Source organism: Sinohyriopsis cumingii, chromosome 14, assembly GCF_028554795.1.
Source record: "Sinohyriopsis cumingii isolate HCF-2022 chromosome 14, ASM2855479v2, whole genome shotgun sequence".
Classification (NCBI taxonomy): domain Eukaryota; kingdom Metazoa; phylum Mollusca; class Bivalvia; order Unionida; family Unionidae; genus Sinohyriopsis; species Sinohyriopsis cumingii.
Genome location: NC_142974.1, coordinates 34,625,499 through 34,650,957, shown reverse-complemented (window position 1 = coordinate 34,650,957; position 25,459 = coordinate 34,625,499). Strand labels below are relative to the sequence as shown.

Below are 25,459 nucleotides of genomic sequence, written 5' to 3'. Positions count from 1 at the left end.
TATATATATTTCTTATTTAAATTTTTGCCTTAAATATAGTATGGAAGAGTTTGAGAGATTATCTGCAATCAAACCCAGAAAGGCTTCTAGATTTGGTCTTGACAGACTAACCCCTGATTCGCGAAGACGAGCCTTAACTGATCTGTTTGATATTATAAGAGATGCCAAAAACGAATTTCGTAATGATGGAGCATCTCACGTGTGGTCCACATTCAAAATTGTACCTGACACTGACTCTATCAATGTCGACGATGTTAAGGACGCTACAATGAATGATACACGAGCGAAAATAATTATCGATTACCTCAATCAGAAACATTTTTTTCAGAGTAAAGTTTTTGTGCGCTCGGATGATGATACTTAGATTATTCGTGACAAACGTGACCCTGTTCTTGCTGATGGAAAAACCGCTCTGTTAAGTAAAGATTCCAAACCAGGAATGCTGACTGGGATTGACAAACCATATTACGCTCGAGCGTATCCTGTAACAGCGGTCATTTATGGAATTTATCCGATAAAAAATCCCAACATTAATAAACTTACCCGGATGAGATTTTCATCCTTGACTTTGTCAAGGCTAAATTGTGTGGCCGAGCGAGTAATAGAACATTTTAAAAATGCGAAGCGTGGAAACGGTTTAACTGATCTGCGACGTGAAAAAATAAACAAATGGGCTGAATCGGTTAAGGATACAGGAGCTTCAATAAGCGATGTTGCAAATTATCGAGTAAATTTAATTTTCCAATGATAGTAAAAACATTAACGGGAGAGGTTTTATATAAATCAGATAGTAAATCAAGAGGAGCGTCAATTGAAATTATTGACCATAACTCTCACGCTTGGACCAATGCAGTCACAATATTTCCATGAAATCGTGTTGTGAGATATTACTCGTCAGAGAGTTTTTGGAATGGAATATTTGATGCTATTAGCCGAATAAGCAAAAACGACCCTGTGTCAGTGTGGTTGTTTAAAAGTTCCGAAGAAGGCGAGTATGATCAATTTGTAAGACCTAACAGTAAATTATATCGTAAAGAATCTCTCCACGAAGAAATGAGAAAACTCACACAGAGATATTCAGAAAACACTGAGCAGTTATTAACTAATTGTTTTACAGTCCCGTCAATTGCTGCCCATACCGCGAGAGAAACAAATTCATGGAGACCAACACACGCAGAGTTCCTTGAAGATGTCCAGAATAGTTGCATCGAATACGGACAAGGCGGTTTGTGGAACAACGAGTATAATATCATCGAGATGATTTCCGTAAACATGACCGCGTGTTATCCTGGAAGTTTTCTTGGGAAGGGCGAGTGTGCCGGATATTTTGCGAGATTTGATCATCCTTGTCATGAGATGGTAAGAGTATCAATTAATGGTCCATTACCTGATTTTGATTTGACAGGATTTGCTCGTGTAACGTCGTTTGAATTCACTATGAATCTTCATCCGTGCTGTTATGTTTGGTTTGACAGACATTTTTCGGAGAAACGTTGGGCGCCAATAGTGTTATTACGATATATGCTTGACAAAAGAATACTGATATCGTTGACGGTCAGTGAAGCAATTATATCATACCGAAAACAAACTTCGGTTTGGTTACCAACATCGGAGTGTATCAGTCTCGAAGAATGTGCACGAGAATATCCAGATTTGTCCGCGGATGTCATTGTTAATATTCTTAAGATTAAATTTAGCAACAGTAAAAAAAACAGCAAAAGATCTCGGTAGAAGAATAATCGGTAAATTTACTCAAGGTGGTGCATATCATCATAAACGACATCACTCACGACTGGTTATGGATGCTGCTGAATTGGATTTTATAATTAATGATGCCACTGCGAGAGATATATTTTGTAATCGGGAAGATGCTTACTTGTCCGACAGAACAAAATTGGGCACAATTGTTAGTTACATCGAGGGAGAATCGCCTCAGTACACCCATTTAAGATCTTCGATGTTAGCTTATGTTTCTATAAATTTACTATCGATGATAAATAGATTTCCTGACACTGCAGTTAGAGTTGCTACGGATTCATTTTATATCGATAAAAAATATTCAGAATTACTGATTCGTTTCACAAGCAATGACGAATCATGGAGTTCGTGGAGAATAAAAAAAGAAATGCTACATTGTTATTGTGAATCCGCTGATATTGCGGTTAAAGATAGTTATTGTTAATCAGAATTATCAGAAATGTCGAGTGCACCATCTGTGTATGATCCAGTATCCAGACATAAAACCGTTTATTTGAACGGGGTGGGGGATCTGGTAAGACAACTCTAGTAATCGAATTATTTCGTGGAAAATCGGATATAATCGTACTAACACCAACACACAGGCTCGCGCGGGAGATGAAACAACGAGGAGTCAATTCTAGTACTTATCACAGTCTTTTGCAAATACAGCGGCGGTGTGTGGACTCCAGATCGAATGGGGGGGTGGGGTGGAAATATATTCCAAAAGTTATTATCTGGGATGAAGTGTGCACAGTGCCGTTAGAAACATTAAAAACATTTCTCGATTGGTTGTTATTGAAAAATACAGCTGTGGTTATGTGCGGTGATCACGGTCAGCCACCTCCGTTTCTTGGACCATCTCCACACGATTGGTTGAAGAATTTTGTTGATTATTACGAAGTAGTGACTGATGATCATAGATCTCTTGATGCAACGTTAAAGGAATTTAAGAAATTAATCAGACTGCAACCGAATACAATTCAGTGCGAAATTATGCGCGAGGTGATTTCAGAAACTTCTTTGAACAACTTTTGGAAAAGGTGGAGACCAAACGATTTGATTGTGGCAAGTAGAAAGATAGTCAGAGACACATTTCAACGGCAGTTATTTCAATTACACAAAGAGAAATTTCCAACACTGCCAGTGCCATTGTGTTATAGACCAGCTGATACCCGGTTACAGAATATTGACGTTGATATACCAGGACAGTCAGGGGCAAAGCAGAATCTTGTGCTGAATGATATTGTTGCAGTTGATGTCAATGTTGTTGAAGATGCACTAAAAATGAACAAATCCCCGTGGACGCTAGGATACGCAATGACGATACATTCATCTCAAGGACTAACTATCTCTGATACAGTTGCTTGGATTATTGATGATCGAATCGAGTGGTCAAACTTAGTTTACCTGGCTGTATCTAGAGTCAGAAGAATATCTCAACTACGAAGGATTGTCCTGGATGAGTCAATGGCTGATGAAATTAATAATGAAAACAACAGTCATATAATAAGAAAATAATTAGCCGGTTACAAACAGAGTGACAAAAAAAAATAATCGTGATTTTGACCTTAATGTTGAATTTATCATGACACTGAAGCAACAGCAGAATAATAACTGTGCAAGCTGTAATTGTATGATGTTGTGGCAGTATTCGAGTAAACACCCAAAACAATTCACTGCAGATAGAAAAGATATTCGTCTTGGTCATACACGAGAAAATAATATGCTGACCTGTCTTGAGTGTAATCGAAGTCGTGGTGCTTGTTAAGTGATTTGCTTGGTAATTGTGTATCCTCGGGAATTACTTGTAATTGTTCATGTGTAAATCCACGTTGAGGAGCAGTTGAATCCAGTCTGTAGATTGCTGGTCTACCAGTAGATCTAGTTATATTAGATATCTTGTGTGTGGTAATACTCCAAATAGGATCAGTCGCTCTTTTTTTTACCACCTTCAAGTTCACCTGGTTCATATAAATATCTCACAGTGACATCACCCAGTATTAGCTGTGATGAAGAATCACGTCGTACGGGTATATGTTTTTTGGATATTGCATTAATAGGTTTCATATTGGTTGTTCGAGTAATCTCGTTATTTAATGCAGCTATCACGCCTGGTAATCTTGCGACCCATTCACGCGATCTTTTATCTTGAATGAATTCCTTCGCGTATTGATATCCAAATAACCGCTCAGCAAGAGTTCGATTAAATCGCTCAACAATTGCCTGATCACGATGAATTTCAGTATGCCCTCGTCTGATGGTAACGTTATGTTGTTTCATCAACGATGATACTGCACCCTGAAATTCTTTGCCAGGATCAACTTGTAATAGATTTGGCCATCGTAGACCACCTCGTTGATAAATTCGTTCAAAAGCACTGGCTACTTCTGATGCTGTTTTAGTCGTTAACGGTTCCGCATCTTTGTATCTACTTGCAACATCAACTACAGTTAACGCGTACTTGTATGTGTTTTGACGTCTTCGGATTTTAATGGTATCATGTGGCAGAAATAATATATCAGCCTGGTGAACTTCATTTGGCACATTGACATTGAAATGCGGAAAGTGAATTTGTTTAGGCGGTGGTTGGTAAATTTGCCATATTGCCTGTTTGGATAACCAATTTTTAGCAGTATCGCGCGTAACTTTTGCTGCTTCAGCGAGCTTGCTGATTGCTCCGCTACCCCTCCAATATCCTTTTTGGGGAATAATAAATCGACTCCATTATAATTAATTACCAGCACCTAGCGCTAATTTACCTTTCATCGCGGATTTTATTAACCAACTAGCTAATTTTTCCTTGAAATATTTATCAGTTATGGAATTTAACGCGTGAATTAATTTCACATCTCCTAGATGCCTATCTTGTAGATTTTTACTTTTATAAGCTACATCATGCACATGACACGCTTTATTGATAGCATTTATTGGTTCTTCTCCGGGTTTTGGCTGATCTTGGTCACCAAGTCTGATATCAAGTCGGGTTCCTGGACCACAGTAACTATATCCTGGAAGATGTTTTTCTCCTGGGTATTTAGCCCACGGAGTACCGGGTAGTTTTGTTGATTTTGCTGCAATATCACCTCCGTGTTGCTTTTTTTTTTACCTGACCTTGGTTTTGACCTTGGTTTTGGTTTTGACTTCGACTTTGACCTTGGTTTTGACTTTGACTTTGACTTTGGTTTTGGTTTTTCACCTGACTTGCCAGTAGAGATAAATTTAAATTTCTTTGTACCGCATCGCTCACACTTGCCCGTAACTGCAGATCTATTATTTTTTGTTGTAATGGTTGTTAGATCACTTGTTGGCGTGCGCGCCCTGCATTTAACACAATATAAATCCATATTCTTTTTACATATTTTCTAATGGAAATCACCGACTTTTCTGCAAAAAAACGACGAGAACCAGTTAAGCATCACGCAGCGTTACCAAATTCTATTCGAATGATTATTATAGGCCCATCTGGAAGTGGGAAAACGCAGTTGTTACTTAATTTAATAATGAAATGGATGAAATGGGATAAGTTGTATTTGGTAGCTCCATCTGTGGACGATCAGCGCTGTTATGATGTAATAAAAGATTATAATGAAAGCGCAAAATTGTTAAATGAGAGTGGAGATGATGTTGTTGAATTTATAACTGACATTAATGAAGCACCAAGTATTGATGATATTGATGGGTCAATTAATAATTTAGTTGTGTACGATGATATTATGCTGGATAAACAATCAAATCCTGCTCGGATATTTTCCAGAGGTGGACATAAAAACACAGATATCATTTATGTAACTCAACGATACACACAAATACCAAAAGTGATCGGGGATAACTGTAATATTCTTGCTGTCTTTAACGGAGTTGATACTCATACACTGAGAAATATTCATCAAACTTGGTGTAGCGGTGATATGAATATAAATAAATTTAAAAATTTCTTCAGTCATGCTAAAATAAACCCGCACGGATTTGTAACAATAAACTTACATGATCCTCGAACACGGTATCGAATCGGGTTAGATAAAAAAATTTAATTGAGCAGCGGGGGGGGGGGGGGGGGGCGACTCTCTCAACTCGTCACCGACTTTATCGCATATTTCCTTAAATCGCATGGAAGAAAAAAAAAACTATCAGCGTTAACAAGTAAGCCAATTTGTCATCGACGGAGTTGTCTTACGCGGAGTATCGCATTTTTTTACGATTTTTGCGATCCCCCAGGAGGTCTTAATTTGCGAAAACACAGGTGAACCAATTAGAGTCTGTTCCGCCCCCCCCCCCTTCCGCTGCTACTTGGATTATTGGATCATATATTAAATCCCTAACAAGGTACTCGCGGTTGTCTAAGGGCAAAACGGGACTCACAACTGCCGTGTAAAAGCTAAGCACAGATGCCTTCAGAGAAGCGGTTATTCGGGTAAGATGTATATGGAATGGTTGTTTTGAAACCTGTTCATCGCTCCTCGGCTTGAGTTCTGCAGATATATGCTTTCGCCGCTCATGAAGCTACCAGGCGAGTCTGGCGGTCACACTGAACCGACATTCAGACGTTTTCGTCTGGTTTGGTACGAGCCATCGTGGTGAATTTTGTTTGACTGCCAACCCGTTTAGCATTAATTCCTCGATACAAAGTTCGCCAACAGCGCCGTCATCGTCGTACGAAGTTTTGGGTTGGATTTACTAATCGACTAACTCTATGTAGTACATAGATTAAGGCTATAAGTGTTATGAAGTAGCAGACGGTACACAAAGCATAAAACTGCAATATTATGTAACATCAACGGTAGAAACGAACAGATAGGATACTGGCGGATCTGTGTAATGTTTCTCACGACGTCCACAAAAAGCCGTGTTCAGTTTTACTCAACGACACACATATGTGCCTAAAGTGACAACTGTAACATGTTCTTGCTATTTTGTGGCATTGGAAACATCCACCAGACTTAGTGTGCCGCTGACCAAATATGGGGTGAATTCCATTAAATATTTGTGCGGATCAATAAGGACCTTTGTAGATTTCTCACCATTGATTCAACCGGCACTTGCATTCGCGGGGGTAAATACCGAGCTGGTCTGCACACAAATGTTTCTGATAAAACAGTTACCAATCATGACAAGTGTATAAAATGTCTGCCAGTGGTATTCTTAAGATGTATGAACGGCGAGGCCGTAAATCCGCTCTTGAACGGCATGAATAGATTTGTAATAGTATTGCAGGTCTAAACGGTGTCCGATATATGTTGCAGTAGCTACACATTGCACGAAAAGGCATCAACGTGGGCTTTGAACAAACATTTTCATCGCTTATTAAGCCAACAAGGCAAACTACCGAACGTATTTAGTATAATATAAAAGGCTACAAAAGAAATATTGGAAGAGATGTCAGCGCTAACGGGAACAGAATTAGAACCTGGTCCTATTCACAAATAGTTAAACGTATCAAGGATTTCAAGAAAGTAGCAAGAATAACTGCAGAGACTATAACATTCTTGCAGGTAACGATCGAGGAAGTAAAGGAAAACGTTGAAAAAAAGCGGAGAAGCCGTTGGTCTGGTTGCAAAAGGCACCCGTGAACTTGATCAAGATGTTAGAGATGCAAGAATACCAGACATACCAGCCTAGTACAGTTCACAGGTGCAAACACAGGTTCAATTCTTTAACGAAACAGCTCGTGAGGGGATTTTCGAAAATCATATACATGTCGCTCTTAACACACCCGGCGACTGAAAAAAATAAATGCAATCAAAGACACATGAAAAGCACATGGCTAAGGAATGGAGTTAAATGGTATTCATGGAGTTTACTGGACGAAAACAAGCTACCGGTATTCGGTGGAACCATTATTGCACAAACGCGTAATTTATTGATAAATGGTAGTACTCAAGAAGCTGATATTTTAGGAGCAGAATTTATGGAATTGAACGTACCTCATCCAGTGATACAATTACAACCAAAATAACGACAACTTTTCTGGAGACCCTGACTACCACCTTTAATATTTTAGATAGAAAGAAATAGAATGTGAAATTAAGACAAAACTTAAAAACGTAAACATAAGGAACAACAAAAACGCGCAACACGAATAACCCAAAGACCTGCTGCACCCACGCTAGAACAGGTATTACAAAAACACATACTGAACGTGTAATCCAAAGACCCGTTGCACATACCAAGGACAGGAGCAACAATTACAATAAAGACATGTTGTACGTGTACCCCATATGTTTGTTGCACCCATATCGGAGCAACAACCAAAGCAAGGTGAAGGTTTTATTGGACTGTGTGATCCTAACCATTGATTCGAATCACTCATGGGATCAATTCGTGCAGCCAATATCGCATACTGAGTCATTAATGAAGCCGCATCGATTTGTCAGCTACTTCTCACCAACAACATCATGGACAAAATAAAATTTAGCCTGTTGATGCATGCAATTTTGAAGATATCAGTAATGTATAAGGAAGATAGTTACAAGCTCAGTTTTTCTCTTCTCTACGAAGAAGTTTCAGCAGAATGTGCACATGTTTTCCTTTTCTTCTTATGATCAAACGTGTATTCAAAGTATCATTGTAGAGTAAGGTTGCACTGAGACCTTAAAACGAAACAATTACGACTTTTGCTGTCCGCATAGAGCTACCATTTTCTTGGTCTTGGACTGTTGATTGTCCGTCTCTACTACACAAATATAAATAGATATGCAGGATAGCCCTGATTGTATTTTAGTCCTATCAGTATTGTACTCAAAATACACAAACAATAGATGCGCGACACCGTAGGTGTTGTTGATGATACAACGAATGACCAACGGGCGGCGACGATTATTAATTATCTCAAGAATCAGAGATATTATTTAGAGTAAAGTTTATTTTGTATCGGTGGATACCGCCGAAGTAAACGATACTTGGATTATCCGTGACAAGTTGACACTGTTCGATTACATCACACTGGAAATATTGTTACCTCAAATAAAAATTCCAAACCAGGAAAGTTGACATGGTATTGATAATCTGTATTATGAATGAGCGTATCCAGTGACTGCAGTTATTTATGCAATATATACCGCTGAATGGCAAACCTAGCATTGACGATCTCAAACCAATGACATTTTCAAAAATGAATTGTGTAGCCGAACGAGTAATGGAACATTTTACAACACATTGAAATAAACTATCAGATCTAAGACATGAAAAAATTAACAAATGGAATAATTCAGTCAAAGATAAAGGAGCTACAATGAATGATGTTGATAAGTTAGAAGAAGAAAAAAAATCCCAATAATGGTAAAAACAATAACAAGAGAAGTATCATGCGAGTCAAAATATTTATCGAAAGGAACTCCGGTAACTATCGTTGATCATAGTGCGCATGCTCGGACTTTTGTTATAACAATATTTTCAAGAGATAGGAACGTCAGATTTTACCAAGGATATAAAATTGACTTTGTTAACGAAATAAGTAACTATGATCCTGTGTGGGTGTGGATATTTCAAAGTTGTGAAGAAGATTACGACGAATTAATTAAACCTGATGAAATTATCTGTATCGAAGAAAAATAAATTTGATTAGTTTTTAAGACGTAATGGTGAAATATATCGAACAGAATTTCTTCATTCAAAAATGAAAGATCTTGCGTCATAATGCACCAACGATCATGAAAAGTTGCTCATTAATGGTTCAACGATTACATCAATCGCGGCTCATTTTTCTAGAGAGAAAAATTAATGGAAACGCACTCGGCTTGATATAATATAAATTTGTGTCGAATACGGACAGCGCGGATTGTGGAATACCAGATATGATTATAAAGATATTATCTCAGTTGATATGGTTACATGTTACTCTGGAAATGTTCTTGGAATGGGAGAGTGTTCTGCTTATTTTAAGAGATTTGGACATCCAACACACTAAATGACCAGAGATTTGATAAACTGACCTCTACTAGATTTTGATAAAGTTATATTTGCACGAATCACATCATTTAAGTTTGCCGAAGGTCTTCGTCCGATTGTCGCTGTTTGATTTGGAAAACATTTTAATCAACGCGGCTGGGCTCCAATAGCTTTATTACGATATATGCTTGATGTAAAAAGATTGATATCGTTGGTTGTAAGAGAAGCAATTATACCATATCGTCCGCATAAACAAGTTTGGTTACCACAACAAAAGAAATATTATAATGATGAAAATCCTGATAAAACTGATTTTAAGAATAAAATCGCAAAAGATCTTGGCAGATAAATTATTGGTAAATTTAAGGAGGAAGAATCATATGATCATAAACGACATTGTACAAGATTAATTATAGATGATGCTGAACTCGATTTTATAACTAATGATACAACAGAGAGAAACACAATTATAAGTCGAAGTAATGTTAATTTATCGGATGGAACTAAATTAGGTACAATTGTGGGTTACACTGATGGTGAGTCACCCCAGTTTACTCATGTAAAATCTTCGATGCTCGCGTACGTTTCGATAAATTTATTATTGATGATAAAAAATTTCCTGATGCTGCTGTTGGAGTCGTTACAGATTCATTTTATATCAATAAAAAATATATGATCGCTAAAACAACTATATATTGGGGCTGATGCATCATGGGGCGAATGGAGAATAAAACAAGAAAATATACTTAATTATTCTGAATACGCAGACGTTGAAATCAAAGATATTTATTTAAAAAATAATCAAATATCAGAATTATCATAAGCACAATCAGTATGTCATCCTTTGACCAGACATAAGACTGTTTATCTTAGTGGATCGGGTAGTTCTGGTAAAACAACACGTGTGATCGAATTATTTCGTGGACTTGATAAATTTGTGGTAACCCCTACACATATACTCATCAGAGAAATGAATGGACGAGGATTTAAATCTTATACTTATCACAGTTTCTTCCATTGGAAGAGAGATACATGGACTCTTGAATGAATGTGTGAAAATTATATTCCAAAGATTATTATCTGGGAATAAAATATGTATAGTGTCGCTGAAAGACATGAAAAATATTTCTTGATTTGATATTGACAAAAACACTGCTTTGATAATGTGGGGTGATCATGGTCAACCGCCATCTTTTGTTGGATTGTCTCCGCATGAATGGCTAAGAAAAGTTTGTGGATTTTTATCAGGAGATAACTGATGATCATAAGGCCCTTGCTCCAGAATTAAGAGAGCTTAAGAAATTAATCAGACTACAATCAAATAAAGTTTAGTGTAAAATAATGCGTGGGATAATTTTAGGAACTCTTATGAATGATTTTTGCAATGTATGGAGACCAGATGATTTGATAGTTGCAAGTAGAAAGATAGTTCGCGATACACTATAACAACTTTTATTTCCGTTACATCAAGTAACATTTTCAAATCTATCCGTACTATTATGTTATCGCCCAGCAGACACTCGACGGGAAAATATCGACGTTGAAATTCCAGGTTGTAGCACTAAACAAAATCTTGTGTTAAACGATATTGTTTTAGTTCCTGGGAGTGTTGTTGAGAGCGCGTTAACGGTTGAAAAAAAAACAAAAAAAAAAAAACAATGGACGCTATGATATACTATAACGATTTATTCGTCACAAGGATTAACTATTTCGAATACTAATGATTGGATTGCTGATGATCGTACTGAATGGTTAAATTTAGTTTATCTCGGTGTCTCGAGTCAGAAGAATAACTCAACTGAGGAGGGTTATCATAGACTTTTCAGAAAATAATAATCAAACTCAAGGAAATCACCGATGATGTAGCAAAAAAAGAAATTAGTTATAAACAGTGTGACAACAAAAATAAGTGTGACTTTGATCTCGACGCTGAACTTATCATGATCTTAAAACAACGATAGAATAACCAACGTGCGTGCTGTAACACAGTAAAGTTGTGGCAGCATTCAAATAATAATCCAAGACAGTTTATCGTAGATATAATTAATACTAGTCTTGGTCACACATGCGAAAATGTGATGATGACCTTTCTTGAACGTAATCGACGTCGAAGCGTCAGTTTACAAAAGTGAAGATGGTGGTAATTATGTGTCTTCAGGAATTACTTGTACTTGTTCACGTACAAATCCACGTTGAGGAACAGCTGAATGTAGTCTGTAGATTGCAGGTCTACCCGTGAATTTTACCACGCTGGAAACTGTATGCGTCGTCACACTCCAAATAGGATCAGTTGCTCATTTTTACCCCATTCAAATTCACCAGGTTCATATAAATATCTTACAGTCACATTACCTAATACTGGTTGTTTTGAGAAGGAGTCATGTCGTTGTAGTGGTATATGTTTTTTGTGATCACATTAGTAGGTTATCCCCGGACTTAAGGTCTGTGGATATTTTCTTAGCATATTGATATCAAAATAACCGCACAACAAGTGTTCGAATAAATCGCTCAACGATTGCCTCATCACGGTGAATTACGGTATGTCTTCGTCTGATTCTGACGTTATGTTTTTTCATCAGTGATGATACTGCACTAAGCAAATCCATGTCAGGATCAACCTGTAGTAACTGTGGCCATCGCAAGGGTCCTCGTTGATAAATTCGTTCAAGAGCAGATGCAACTTCAGTTGCTGTTTCAGTTGATAGAGGTTCTGCTTCTTTATATCTACTTGCAATGTCAACGACAGTTAACGCATATATGTATGTTAGCGATTGATGTCTACGTGTTTTAACAGTATTGTGTGGCAAAAACCAAATATCTGCCTGATTAACATCATTAGGAGCGCTGATATCAAAATGTGCGTACTGAATTTGTTTAGGTGGTGGTAGTCAAATTTGTCATATTGCCTGCCGTGCTTACCAATTCGTAGCAACAGAATGTGTGATATTTGCTGCATCAGCGAGTTTACTAATCTCTGCTCTACACCTCCAATATCCTCTTTGGCTATAAGAAATCGATTCCACTTTAATTATAATAAAGGGTTGATTAATTACCGGCCCCTAATACTAGATTACCTTTCATCGCGGATTTTACTAGGAAGCCAACAGGTTTTTCTCTGAGAACTTTCTTTATCTTGAATTTGACGAGTCAATCAACTTGACATGTCTTCGTCAAGTCGGATATCAAGTCGGGTTCCAGGACCACAATAATTATATCCAGGAGGATGTTTTTCTCCTAGATACTTAGCCCATAGAGGTCCTGGTAATTTTCCTAATGAAGCAGCTATATCACCACATGTTTTCCGTGACTTGTCGAAGGAGATTAATTTGTATTTTGTACCACCTTTCACACACTTACCTGTTAGCGCATGCTTTTTAATTTTTGTTATTATTGTTGTTAATCCACTGGTGAGGGTAGATGCGTTGCATCGAACACAATATAAATCCACAGTATTTGTACAATATGGATAACAATGATTTTTCAGCGACGCGAAAGCCAGGGACATTCAAGTATCAACCAGCACTACCAAATTCTATCCGAGCAATTATCATAGGCCCATCTGGGTCTGGTAAGACGCAATTGTTGCTTAATCTGATAATGACATGGCTCAGTTGGGATAAGTTATATTTAGTGGCACCATCCGCCGATGATCAGAGATGCTACGATGTGCTTAAAGGTTTTAATTAAAACGCAAAATTGTTTGACGAGGACGGCAATGATATTATTGATTTTATCACCGATATTGATGAAGCCCCATCTAGAGATGACTTCGATGGATTTATTAATAATCTCGTAGTATACGATGATGTTATGCTGAACAATCAAATCCAGGTCGGATATTTTCTCGAGGCAGACGCAAAACATATACGTGATTTAGGTTACTCAGCGATATACAAAAATACCTAACGTGATCAGAAATAACTGTAATATTTTAGTAGTGTTTAAGTGAGTTTATACGCATTCTCTGTGAAATATTCATCAGACTACATGGATATGATTAAGTTTAGAACCTTCTTTTGACGTTCGCAAGCTACCCCACACGGATTTATCACGATAAATTTACATGATCCTCGGTCGCGATATCGTGTTGGTCTTGATAAAAACTTTGGTTGAGAGATAGCAGCAGGTAGGGTGACGACCAACAATGAGTGTCCGGGTGGGTAAACAAACACACGTACAAAGTTGAAAACACAAGCGACAAAGATAAAGTAACAAAATATGCTAACCCAGCTGTAGAAAATGTCCGTCAATTAGAGGCTTCGGTTTTACATTACTGACCTTGTATTTTTATTATTTTCGTCCAACGCTTTATTTTCAACCAAAAAAAAAGCTCAGAAGTGATATTTTTACCTTCCTTGCTGCTTCACACGGTCTTGCTAATTCTATTCTTTTTTTCTGAAACGGGGGATATGAATATGTACACTGTATAGAAAAGTTCAAAATTAGTTTTATGTAAGTACGTTCTGAAAGTTAGTAATATATATATATATATATATATATATATATATATATATATATATATATATATATATATATATATATATATATATATATTAGTTCGATGCTGTATTAAGATAACTGGATCACATCAATTTGTCAGTTTTTACAAGGCTAGATGTATCCAGTATTAGTTAAAAGTTATCAGTATGACTGAATATCATAATTCATAGTTATGTTTAAAAACACTGAAAGTGCTAGATAAAGTAGAGATTAAATATGTATCAATATATATTGGGAATTTAATGTGATACTATTAGGGGGGTGCTTTAAGGTCACTTTTGACACTATATTGGCTACATTATGTCAAGGAAAAAACAACTAGGTGTCGTCCCAAAGACACACCGAGGCAGCTGACCAAGGCTGGCTTAGGCTATTATCGAACACGTAACCCTCAGGTCAATAGTCCACTACTCTACCAACTAAGACGCGGTGCCTCCTATAGTTTGGTCTTAGTCTGAATTTGGCTAAATTACAGCAGGGGGTAACAATCAATATATCGAAGATCACAAGGAGTGACAAGACTTGTATAACGAGGACATACGAGTTACAGTAAATGTATGGATATCACTGCTATATTTAGATGACAAAAATGACGAAATCGATACATGAATAACATCAGCTAGACTATTATTAATATTAATGCAAAATAGTGGCACCATACTGCATAATTTTTATACTGACACCTTCATATATCATGTGTGCTAGCTGTCGATACATTGTATAAACTATTACCTTATAGACAAAACTTTAGGAATATGATCGGTCAATGTTTAAGATATTATAATCAGGTAACTTATACATATGGTCAAACAAAAAAGTAGACACTCTCTGCTTCAAAAGTAAAACTGCAATTTTTTATTTCTGTGATCCAAATATATGAAACAATTTTACCGTTTTAGGAAATGAGTTATTGCATGGTTTTCATTGCATTGTCCCCAAAACGAATGATAGATTTTAATTAAATAAACATACGAAACAATTTTAACAATTTTAGGAAATGAGTTATTGCATAGTTTTTATTGCATTGTCCCCAGAACGAACGATAGATTTTAATTATATAATACTGATCCGTCAATTATTCAGAAGTATTTATGTGTTACCTATTTGCCCTTGGGAGGTTATGACACAAGATGAGCGCCATTTGTAAACAAATGTATCCATGTCAACAATGGCAGCTAAGAAATTTCACCGAGTAAGTTTATACCAGTTTCATGGGCTAATAAATATATTAGTTGGCAGCCTACCTACTGCACAGGGCATGAACGTTTGGAACCCAATACAGCATGTGAAGTTCAGGCGACCATAACATAGCACACACCTCGGTAAACTAAAACGTAACTATTATTACCCCGTGTTCAATACGGTTAAATACATGTTCAACTGCTGATACCATAGCCGTGCAGTTAAAAATGGTATCCATAACATATCTAGCTGGTTTTACAATGCATGTCACCTGCAGATGATATTCATGTTTAGTCTAGCTGGTGTTACCATGCCTGTACATTTACGCATGTTATCCATGACATAACCAGCCGGTATATGCTACAGCGTTGTATCTAAGAATGTTATGTATCAGATATCCAGCGCTAGTTATACCGTTGCTCTGCATTTACAAGATTTACCCACCGCATATCTGTCTCGTTATACCGTTGCTCTGCATTTACAAGTACCCACGCTACGTTAGTCTCGTTATACCGTTGCTCTGCATTTACAAGTGTTACCCACGGCACGTCAGTCTCGTTATACCACTGAGATGCATTTTCAAATGTTATCCATAACGTGTATAGCTAGTAATGCCATGGCTGTACATTTTAAAATGGTTCTGAGCACGCAACGTCTATTATAGTATTATATAGATAGATACCTGTGATAAAAGTTGACAAGCCTATCTATTACAGTATTTCCCTACCTAACTACCTGTTCTTTCTCTCTCTCTCTCTCTCTCTGATAGACAGTCAATCATGCTTTTACATCGATCAAAACTTACCTCGCCTGGACCGTAAAATCGGGTACACCTTCGCACGTGATACTGAGACTATTGTCAGGATTACGACCGACATCAGTTTTGCGTTCTAAATATAAATATTGTTGACAAGCCGCTCCTGCCATTTGAAATGACTTTGAAAAGAAAGGAATATACCGTATACGTTTGTCAATAAGTCTGTACGACGAGTTGAATTATTTGCAATTGTGCTGCCCCATCCTTTTCCATCCCCCGATTGATTATTGAAACATTGTCTTTTTTATCATACATGTAATCAATTCAAGTCTAACGCTTACATGCCAAAATAAAGTGTAAAGTTTTGTAAAAAAAAATTGTGGAGTATGTTCCTTAAGGCATATACATACAGCGTCCGTTACTAAGGACGCTCAGCACGGTATGAATCAAAATATTCCCAATTCAAGTACACGTTATTTGTTCGCGGTGAAGCAGTCACGGATAGCCAAGTCCCGTAAAATTACACCGACTTCAATAAGTATAAAATTATATACATGGAAATCACCGTCAATGTTCAAACGTGTAAATATGTTTGTATCGTTGATTTGTCATTTAAGTTGTAACACGCAGTGCTGATTTAAGATGTAAAGTTGCATAATGAAGACTACTATCAAAAACATGCCTTTTGAATTCATCTCGTACTTTTGACTGTTGTTGTTGTTTTTGTAGGGTTTAACGCCATTTTTCAGCACACGATAGGCTATACATGGCGGCCAGTATTAATGGTGAAGGAAGAATCCGGGAAAACCCCGAAAAGAACCACCGACCCACGAGAAGCTACTGGGAAGCTTTTTCGCATGCCCACATTAACTGAATCCGAGACTCGAACCCACGCAGGCAGAGGTAAGATGGCAGTGATCCGTAACGGAGACCGCTTTAGACCACTCGGCCACTCGGGGGCCCCCACTTAAGACTGTAATTTGCATATATTTCCACTATGCTAGAATGCTAAAAAATAAACATAAATAAATTGACAACAAACGTCTTTAGGACAAACGTCTTTAGGACACACGTCTTTAGGACACAACTTTGGGACACACATTTTAATCAGACTTGTCATTTACTGATTAAAATCTTTTGCATGCATGAAAATTCTTTCAAATTACGTTTCTAAAAAAGAAATCAGAAACTGTATTATCATATTTGTATTTTACAAATCATCTAGCCTATGTACCATTGGGGGAAATTGAATTGTCACTAAATCTGTGACGATTAGTAAACTGCAATATCAAGTCGACCAACTAATTCAAGAAGTATATGTTTTCACACAACAATCTGATTTATTTTCAATGTTAAATTGGATACCATTTTATGAACGTCGTGCACTGCAAAAAATACTGAATAATGTTCAAAACGATGGAATTTCTTTACGCCTGATTGTCAGGTTTATTTCAAACAACCGCCAATATAACACTGTGTCCTTCCTTTGATTTCCATACGGGATATTTTTATTTCCAATTTTGATACATCTATCGTTGTATCGGGTCCATAATTGATGTATATAAATCTGGTTGAAATTTAAAATTTAAATCTTATTCTAAGTTTAAGTATTTCCTTATTAATTTTCAATTAGCTCATATTATCCATATTTGTGTGTCAATTGTATTGTATTGTATACACATATTTTCGGCATGTATAACGTCCTTTTGCTTATTGTCGTCTTATCTACAATCCTAACCTGACACGTATTTAAATATATTTTACTATTTTCAGGTTTTGGATGTTACCGTGCAAAAACTTCAACTTGTTTCCCGTCCTTATTTATGTAGTATAATGGTTTATCTTTTGGTAAATGAGTCTTGTTTAGATAGATAGATAAACATCTATCCCTAATGACTGTGATCAAGATAACAAGAAATATCACATTATGTCCATGCAGATGTAAGTGAGTAGTAAGGTGGGGCACCGTAGCGACAATGGGAATTAGCATTACAAGACCCCTTGGGCTTGTTTAGCGACAATGGAAATTTATCATGGAGAAAAATCGTGGGCTTGTTTAGCGACAAGGGGAATTAACATGGAGAAAAATTGTGGGCCTGTATAGCGACAAGGGAAATTTAACATGGGAATAAATCTTGGGTCTGTTGAGCGACAAGGGAAAATGGAACAGGGTCGGGACCCTATTTTAATACGGTCCCGACCTGATGGGTCTATGGAAAGGGAACATACGAAAATTGAAACAGGGATGGGTCTCTATTTTTTTTTTTAACAAAAAAAAAAAAAAAATAGGGTTGGCAATGGAAAGTAGATCTCTTTTCGAGAAATTGGAGTGGCCCTGAAAAGGGCCTTTGTTTTATGTTAATATGCCCTTAACATAAAGGGCATCTGCGACATCTTCTTCGCCTTAAACTTCGTCTCACTGTAGGACCGTAAACTAGCACTCTTTTAAGGCATCCTTGCCTCTCCACGTAAATCCTACGTATCCATAGGCTGGTAGTGGTCCTATGGACAACGATCCACTTGGATCGGACATACATGGGTATGTCCGTCCTGAACATCATTGTTGACACAAGGGTTGAAGATTGAACGTCGGTCCACATCTTGAGGCGCCGAGAACATGTGAATCAATAGAGTGAACTGCGCTTATTTATAGGGACAGAAAGGATTGAAACGGATTGAGTTTGTTGACCAATCCAAACACGCGTTACAAAATTCAGTCAGTCCACATTCAATCCGAAGAGAGCAGTCTGTGACGTCACGTAGTCTATATAGATTCGCTATCGCCTGTGTGCAGTCAATTCATGCGACAGTTTTTCAACATGACGTAAACTCAGAAAACGATCCATTGGGGTGCACCAGCCGTGGAGACTTCACAAGGGAACCCTGACTTACTTTTCAGAAGAGGTGAATTGGGATTATGTGGATTTTCTTACTTCGCAAGAATTTGTTCCAGAACCTTCGTCACCCTCTCCTTCATTACCACACATGGAGAATTTTCGACAGAGACAGAAAGAAGAATTGGAGAAATTTATGCAGCAGCAAAAGGAAGCAGAACAAGCTTTTCTTCTACAGCAACAGCAGCAAGAAGAAGAGGTAAGAAAAAAAAAACAGCAAGAAGAAGAAGTAGCAAAGAAACAAGAGGGTGAAAGTCAAACCGTCACGGTACTGTTGGACATTTTAGCGGAGTTAAGAAGTCTGAAACAAATGTATCTGACTTCTTTATCACGACCGAAGAGAATACGACCTTCCCGAGCTAAACACTCCAGCCCTGTGACTAAGCCTACCGTACCACCCTTAGTGATTTCAACCAAATCATCATCATCAGAAGTAGGCCTCGGCCGTGGCAAAGGCTTAAGGCAGCTAAAGTTGATTGCTTAAACTCACCCCTTCACCAAAAAAGGCCCTTTTCAGGGCCACCCACGTCTCTCGAAAAGAGATACAATTTCAATTGCCAATAACTAAAAAATCCCAACCCATTTTACCCCTATAGTACGTGTCTGTGTATGAGTGTGTGAGTGAAGGTTCTTATTTTAAAATCAAAAACCAAAGACACTTACGTTTTATAATTAATTTATTCTTTTATTAATATTTACAATCCAATTTACAATTCACAACAAATCACTCTAAAAAAGTTCATAGACTTCTTCTGTCTCATTTTTTTTCACTCTCTCTATTTTCTAAATTTCTTCACAGTCACACTCTTTTCCTCTTCTTCCTCCTCACTTTCTTCCCTTCTTCTTTTCTTCTCCTGTTTCTTTACCTGTCTACTTTCTTTCTCCTCTTCTTCTTCCTCTTCTTTCTCTAAAGAATCCCTCTCTTCTTCTTCTGACTCCTCTTGTTTCTTTTTTGGGCAATCTGGAGACCAATGTCCTTTTTCTTGACAGTGACAACAGGTATCTCGACTTTTGTCTTTTCTAACCCTTTTTTATTTTTTTGACGGTCTGGACACTCTGAAGACCAATGCCCTTTCTTTTGGCAGATATAGCAAGTATCTTCACTTTTATCTCGCAAGGAAGGAGAGTAGTCCGAACGCTGGTCTGAAGAAAATTTTCTAATGACCCCTCGCAAAGCTTTGATGAAACGTTCGATTTGGGTAGTCTCTTCCATCGTTGTGCTCGGTTAGAGAGTGAAATGAATAGTGAAAGGACAAGACACACACCCTTTATATACGCTGGTCTGCCATGACTATAAAGTAGCCCATGGTGTTTAAACTTTAGTCATTTGACGTTTTTCACTCAAGATGAAACGATCCAATTCATTTGAGAAGAAAGAAGAAGAAGAAGAAAGTAAGAGGCAGAAACGTGATCTATCGCCTCGTACCAGAGCTGAAGTCCTGGCACAAATTCATGCCAGTGATTTTGAAGAGGACATGAGTGAACCAGAATCCAAACCCTCTAAACAAAGTTCACCACCCTTAGTTAACCCTGAAAAATACTATTCCTTTCGAGAGACAGAAAAGCGCTCCTCTAGAAAATTTAGAACGACGGCTTACAAATACACGGTGAAGTTTAAAGATTTCAAGTCCGAAGTACCCTTAGAGAAAGCAGAAGGGTTCATCACCGGGGTGTGGGATTCTTTACTCACCACACTCAAGCGACAATGTCAACCCAAAGAAGACGATCGCTTGAGACTTTCCATACAACACGACGGTTTGAAATTCCCTGTTTGGATCGAGTTTAGTAGCCCTGCAGAATTGACCGCTTCCAAAGTCATGGACAAGATTCAACACGTGCAACAATCCAATGACCACTTTGACATTACCGATGGAAAAGCCACACTGGACATGACCCACGTCTCTCCTCCTCAAGGGACCGGACGCAATAAGGTGTTATTGGTGAACGACCTTCGCATCACCAAAAAGAACTTCGTCCAAATTCACAACCCTCAAGACCAGATGTGTTTAGCCAGGGCTATCGTGCTGGGACGAACCTATGCCAACAAGAACGACACGGCAGAATGGAAGAGAGCCTGGAAAACTATTCAAAAATTGGACCGAGCCAAACAACGAAACGAAGCAGAACTCCTGTTACAACAAGCCGGCCTGTCCACAGACACACCCTGCGGTATTCCTGAGCTGCAAAACTTGCAAGATGTCCTAGCTCCACTCTACACCTTGAAAGTGCACACTCAAGAAGTGCGAGGGCCTCTGTTGTTTCGAGGGAAAGACTTTAAGGATGGAAAATACATTCACCTTTATCATCACGATGACCATTTCGATACCATTACCAGTATCACTGCATTCCTGGGATACAGCTATTACTGTGAGAAATGTGACTATGGCTATAACAATCGAGAGCAACACAAACATTGCGGATCGAAATGCTCAGGATGTTTGGCCTCTCCACCCTGTCTGCGCGAAGGACAAGAACCAGTGCATTGTTTAACTTGTCTGCGCACGTTTGTCAGCCCTGCCTGTTACCAACAACATTTGAAAACGCAAGGTTCACAGAAGAAATGTGCTTGTCAACTGCTGAGATTGTGCCATACGTGTGGACAAGGTATACTTACCAATAATGCCAAGGCATACGTATGTCGAGGAAAGAAAAAAATGTCACATTTGTCACCACATTGTGGACTTGGAACACCAATGCTACGTGCAAAAATATCAACCCCAACCAGAGAAAGAGGACGGTCACAAGAATGAAAAAGGCAATTTCATCTTTTTCGATTTCGAATGCATGCAAGAGACCGGCATTCACATTCCTAATTTCTGCATGGCTCATCGAGCGTGCGAAAAGTGCATTCAAGAACCTATCTTCAGTCATTGCCCTCACTGCAGTAAGATTCCTGGAGGGCGTGAAAAAATCTTTTGGGGACCGAACACGCTAGCCGATTTCGCTCGATGAGTCTAAGACCCCATCGACAAGACGTGGAGCCAAAAAGGACATCGAACGTTACGGAGATTGTCATCGCCATGCCACGGTGATGGCTCACAATTTCTCCGGATACGATGGACAGTTTCTTTTGAGATACTATACAGAACATGGCACCGAACGTCCTAAAGTCCTTTGAACGGAGCCAAAGTCATTTTCATGCAGGTGGGACAAGTGCAGTTTAAAGATTCGATGAGTTACTTGTCCAGGCCTTTGAGTCGAATGCCTAAAACGTTTGGAATGACAGAAATGGCTAAAGGGTACTTTCCACACTTTTTCAATACGGAAGCCAATCAACATGCCGTTCTACCCCATTTGCCTGAGGTTAAAGACTACGACCCCGACAATATGCGTACCGAACAACGAGACGCTTTCTACGCTTGGTACCAAGCTCACGCCTCCGACCCTTTTGACTTTCAGGAAGAAATGCTAAAGTATTGTCGTTCCAACGTGGACATCTTAAGTCGATGCTGTGGAAAATTTCGAGAACTGTTCATGGAACACGGAGGGGTCGATCCTTTGAAAGAAGCTTGCACCATTGCCAAAGCGTGTTCCTTAGTGTACAGGCAACGATTCATGCCTGAAAACACCGTGGCTGTCATCAGTCCTCAAACGACCAACTATGTCAAACGTCAATACTCGGTCAAAGCCCTACGCTGGTTACATTACTTGTGCGACAAAGAAGACAAATGGATTCAGCATGCCCGCAACGGAGGGGGCGAAAAGAACATCGGAACGCATTCAGTCGATGGCTGGGACTTAGAAAACCCCAAGATCGTGTACGAGATTAACGGTTGCTTATTTCACGGATGTCCCGTCTGTTACCCTGATCGTGACACTAGAAATCAGTTTTTACAACGAACCATGGAAGACTTGTACCAGGCTACTTGTCAGCGAAGTCTAAAGTTACAGGAAGGATACCAAGTGGTGGAACTGTGGGAACACGAGTATGATCACCGTTTGAATACCGATCCCGAGTTTAAACGCCTCGTGGAAAGTTACCAGTTTATGGATCCCCTGAACCCGAGGGATAGTTTGTACGGAGGAAGTACCAATGACACCTGTTTGCTGTACGAAGCCGACGAAGAGAAAGGAGAAGAAATGAAACACTTGGACGTGTGTTCGCTGTATCCCTACGTGTGCAAATATTGTCGCTTTCCTGCAGGGCACCCACAATTGTTCACGGAACACATCGACCTGAAAAACATTCGACAATACGAAGGCTTGATCAAGTGCAAAGTTTTGCCTCCGACGGACTTGTACCATCCCGTCTTACCTCACCATTGCCAAGGCAAACTGATGTTTCCTTTGTGCCGTACTTGTGCCGAAACGTGCAACCAAGACCAGACTTGTCAGCACACCCAGGAAGAACGGGCCTTGACGGGAACCTGGGTCAGCGTAGAATTGTTCAAAGCTCTGGACATGGGATACCAACTGTTAGAAGTGTACGAAATTTGTCACTTTCCCAAGTCACAACAATACCATAAGGGTGACCCCACGCAGAAAGGCATTTTCGCAGACTACGAGGACGCCTTTTTGAAACTAAAGCAAGAAGCCAGCGGCTATCCGTCCTGGTGTCACACTTCCGAAGACCAAAGTACATTCAAAGAGAAATACCGGGCACAAGAAGGCATCACTTTAGATCACATCGAGAACAACGAAGGCAGGCGATCGTTTGCCAAAGTGATGTTAAATTGCTTGTGGGGCAAAATGGCACAACGCCCGTGTTTAGCCAAGACGGAATATTTGACAGAACCTTCCCGCTACTTCCAGATGATTCACGACAAAACTAAATTCATGAAACACGTGGACGTCGTTCGCGAAGATTTGATTTTAGTGAATTACGAAGAAGATCTGGACTTTGTACAAGACGACCCCTTTGGAAATGTCATTATTGCGGCTTACGTGACAGCTCATGCTCGCTTAAAATTGTACGAAGCTTTAGAGCTGTTAGGGGAACGTGTCCTGTACTTTGACACAGACAGTTGCATTTACATGGATCACCCGAGTCAACAGCACCCTGACATCGAAGGAGACCGTTTAGGAGCCTGGACAGACGAGCACCCCGACGACAAGATTCTAAGTTTCGCCAGTGGCGGTCCTAAAAATTGCGGCTACGAATACCGGGACAAACAAGGAGACGTGCACACGAAGTGTAAAGTGAAAGGATTGACTCTGAATTATCGTACCAGTCGAGTGGTGAACTTTGGGGTATTGAAAGAAGCCTTACACTCTGGAAAAGATCAACACTTTAAAGTGACTACCTATCAACCCAACAAGATTGTACGTTTACCCACTCACCACATCGTCAGTTGACCCTTGGAAAAAGTCTACCAAATCGTGTACCAGAAGCGAGTGCGACTTCCCAATCATTTCACCTTACCGTATGGACACGTCGGTATTGGTCTGTATATAAAAAGGATCCCTAGGCATGATCGATAGTTCATTCTGACTACCAAGACCAAGCGAACAAGATGAATACTTTCAGAGAAACACAAAACAAGTTCAGACATGTACACTTCAAGTGTGGGGACTCTAAAGTAGAATGCGATTGTGAGCCTTGCGATGGGAACGATGCTGAACGCTGTGACCTTAGCGATGCCGTAAAGCATCATAGGAACTTTGTTTTCACTACCCCTATCATGGAAAGTGATGCTGTGCGTGCTAAACCTGAGGGATGCGAAACCGATGCCGCTCGTTCTCTTGGACACTTTACTGGGTTTCATTTTAAAGGTGGATGTTCACCTTCACGTTTACCCCCCTACGGATGTCATCCAGCCCTGAGCAAACTCCTGTCCATGTCACCCAACCCTCATCGAAACGAACATGTGAAAGACGAATATTCGTTCCCTGTGCGTTTGTCGGAATACTGCGACTTTGAAAATCGTCTTCAATCGTTCAAAGGAAAATGGCCTAAGTATCTGGGAGGACCGACCCCCGAAGAATTAGCCAGAGCCGGATTTTTCTACTTGGGCGAAGGAGATAAAGTCAAGTGCTTCAGTTGCGATGTGTCACTTCACCACTGGGAACCGCAAGATTCGGCCTACGTAGAACATGCTCACCGAATCGTCATTACTTACCCTTAGTGGGACCGAGACATTGAAGTAACTTACCATGTCGTTGAAGAAGAAACCAGATTGGTTAGGAATCAAATGTTGGACATCACCGAGACCAGTATTTAAACTCCATTTCAAAAACGATATTGAATCATTACCTAAAGAACTGCAAGAGAAGATTTACAAGGAAGTTTGGCAGGGACTTGCCAGAGTGAAATCTCAATGGGTAACTGTAGAACTTTTATGCCAAGAAATTCACAAGAGGAAAGTGAAAAAAATTAATCAATGTGTTAGATTTCTCTGGGTCAAGTGTGCATTCGTCCTATTATATCACTCTAAACCGTTTACATCGAAAGAGTTCAGTGGGATTCTTGGATGTTACCCCGAATGGCAGTGGCCAGAAATTACTCACTATGTGAATTACTTTTGCTCTAGGAGAAGATTGCGAATTGTACTGACTAACCTAT

At 39.0% G+C, this 25,459-nt stretch overlaps 1 protein-coding gene across 2 annotated transcripts in view; it reads right to left on the bottom strand.

The window, feature by feature from the left end:
- The window catches only part of LOC149783553 (uncharacterized), an 85,813-nt gene extending 69,566 nt beyond the window's left edge, over positions 1-16,247 (bottom strand). For both annotated transcript variants that reach the window (XM_089931820.1, XM_089931819.1), the window contains exon 1: positions 16,112-16,247. In XM_089931820.1, coding sequence (XP_089787946.1) covers positions 16,112-16,184 — 73 coding nt within the window. In that variant the 5' untranslated portion in view covers positions 16,185-16,247. The remainder of the gene's footprint in view (positions 1-16,111) is intronic.
- Positions 16,248-25,459: the final 9,212 nt, after the last annotated feature.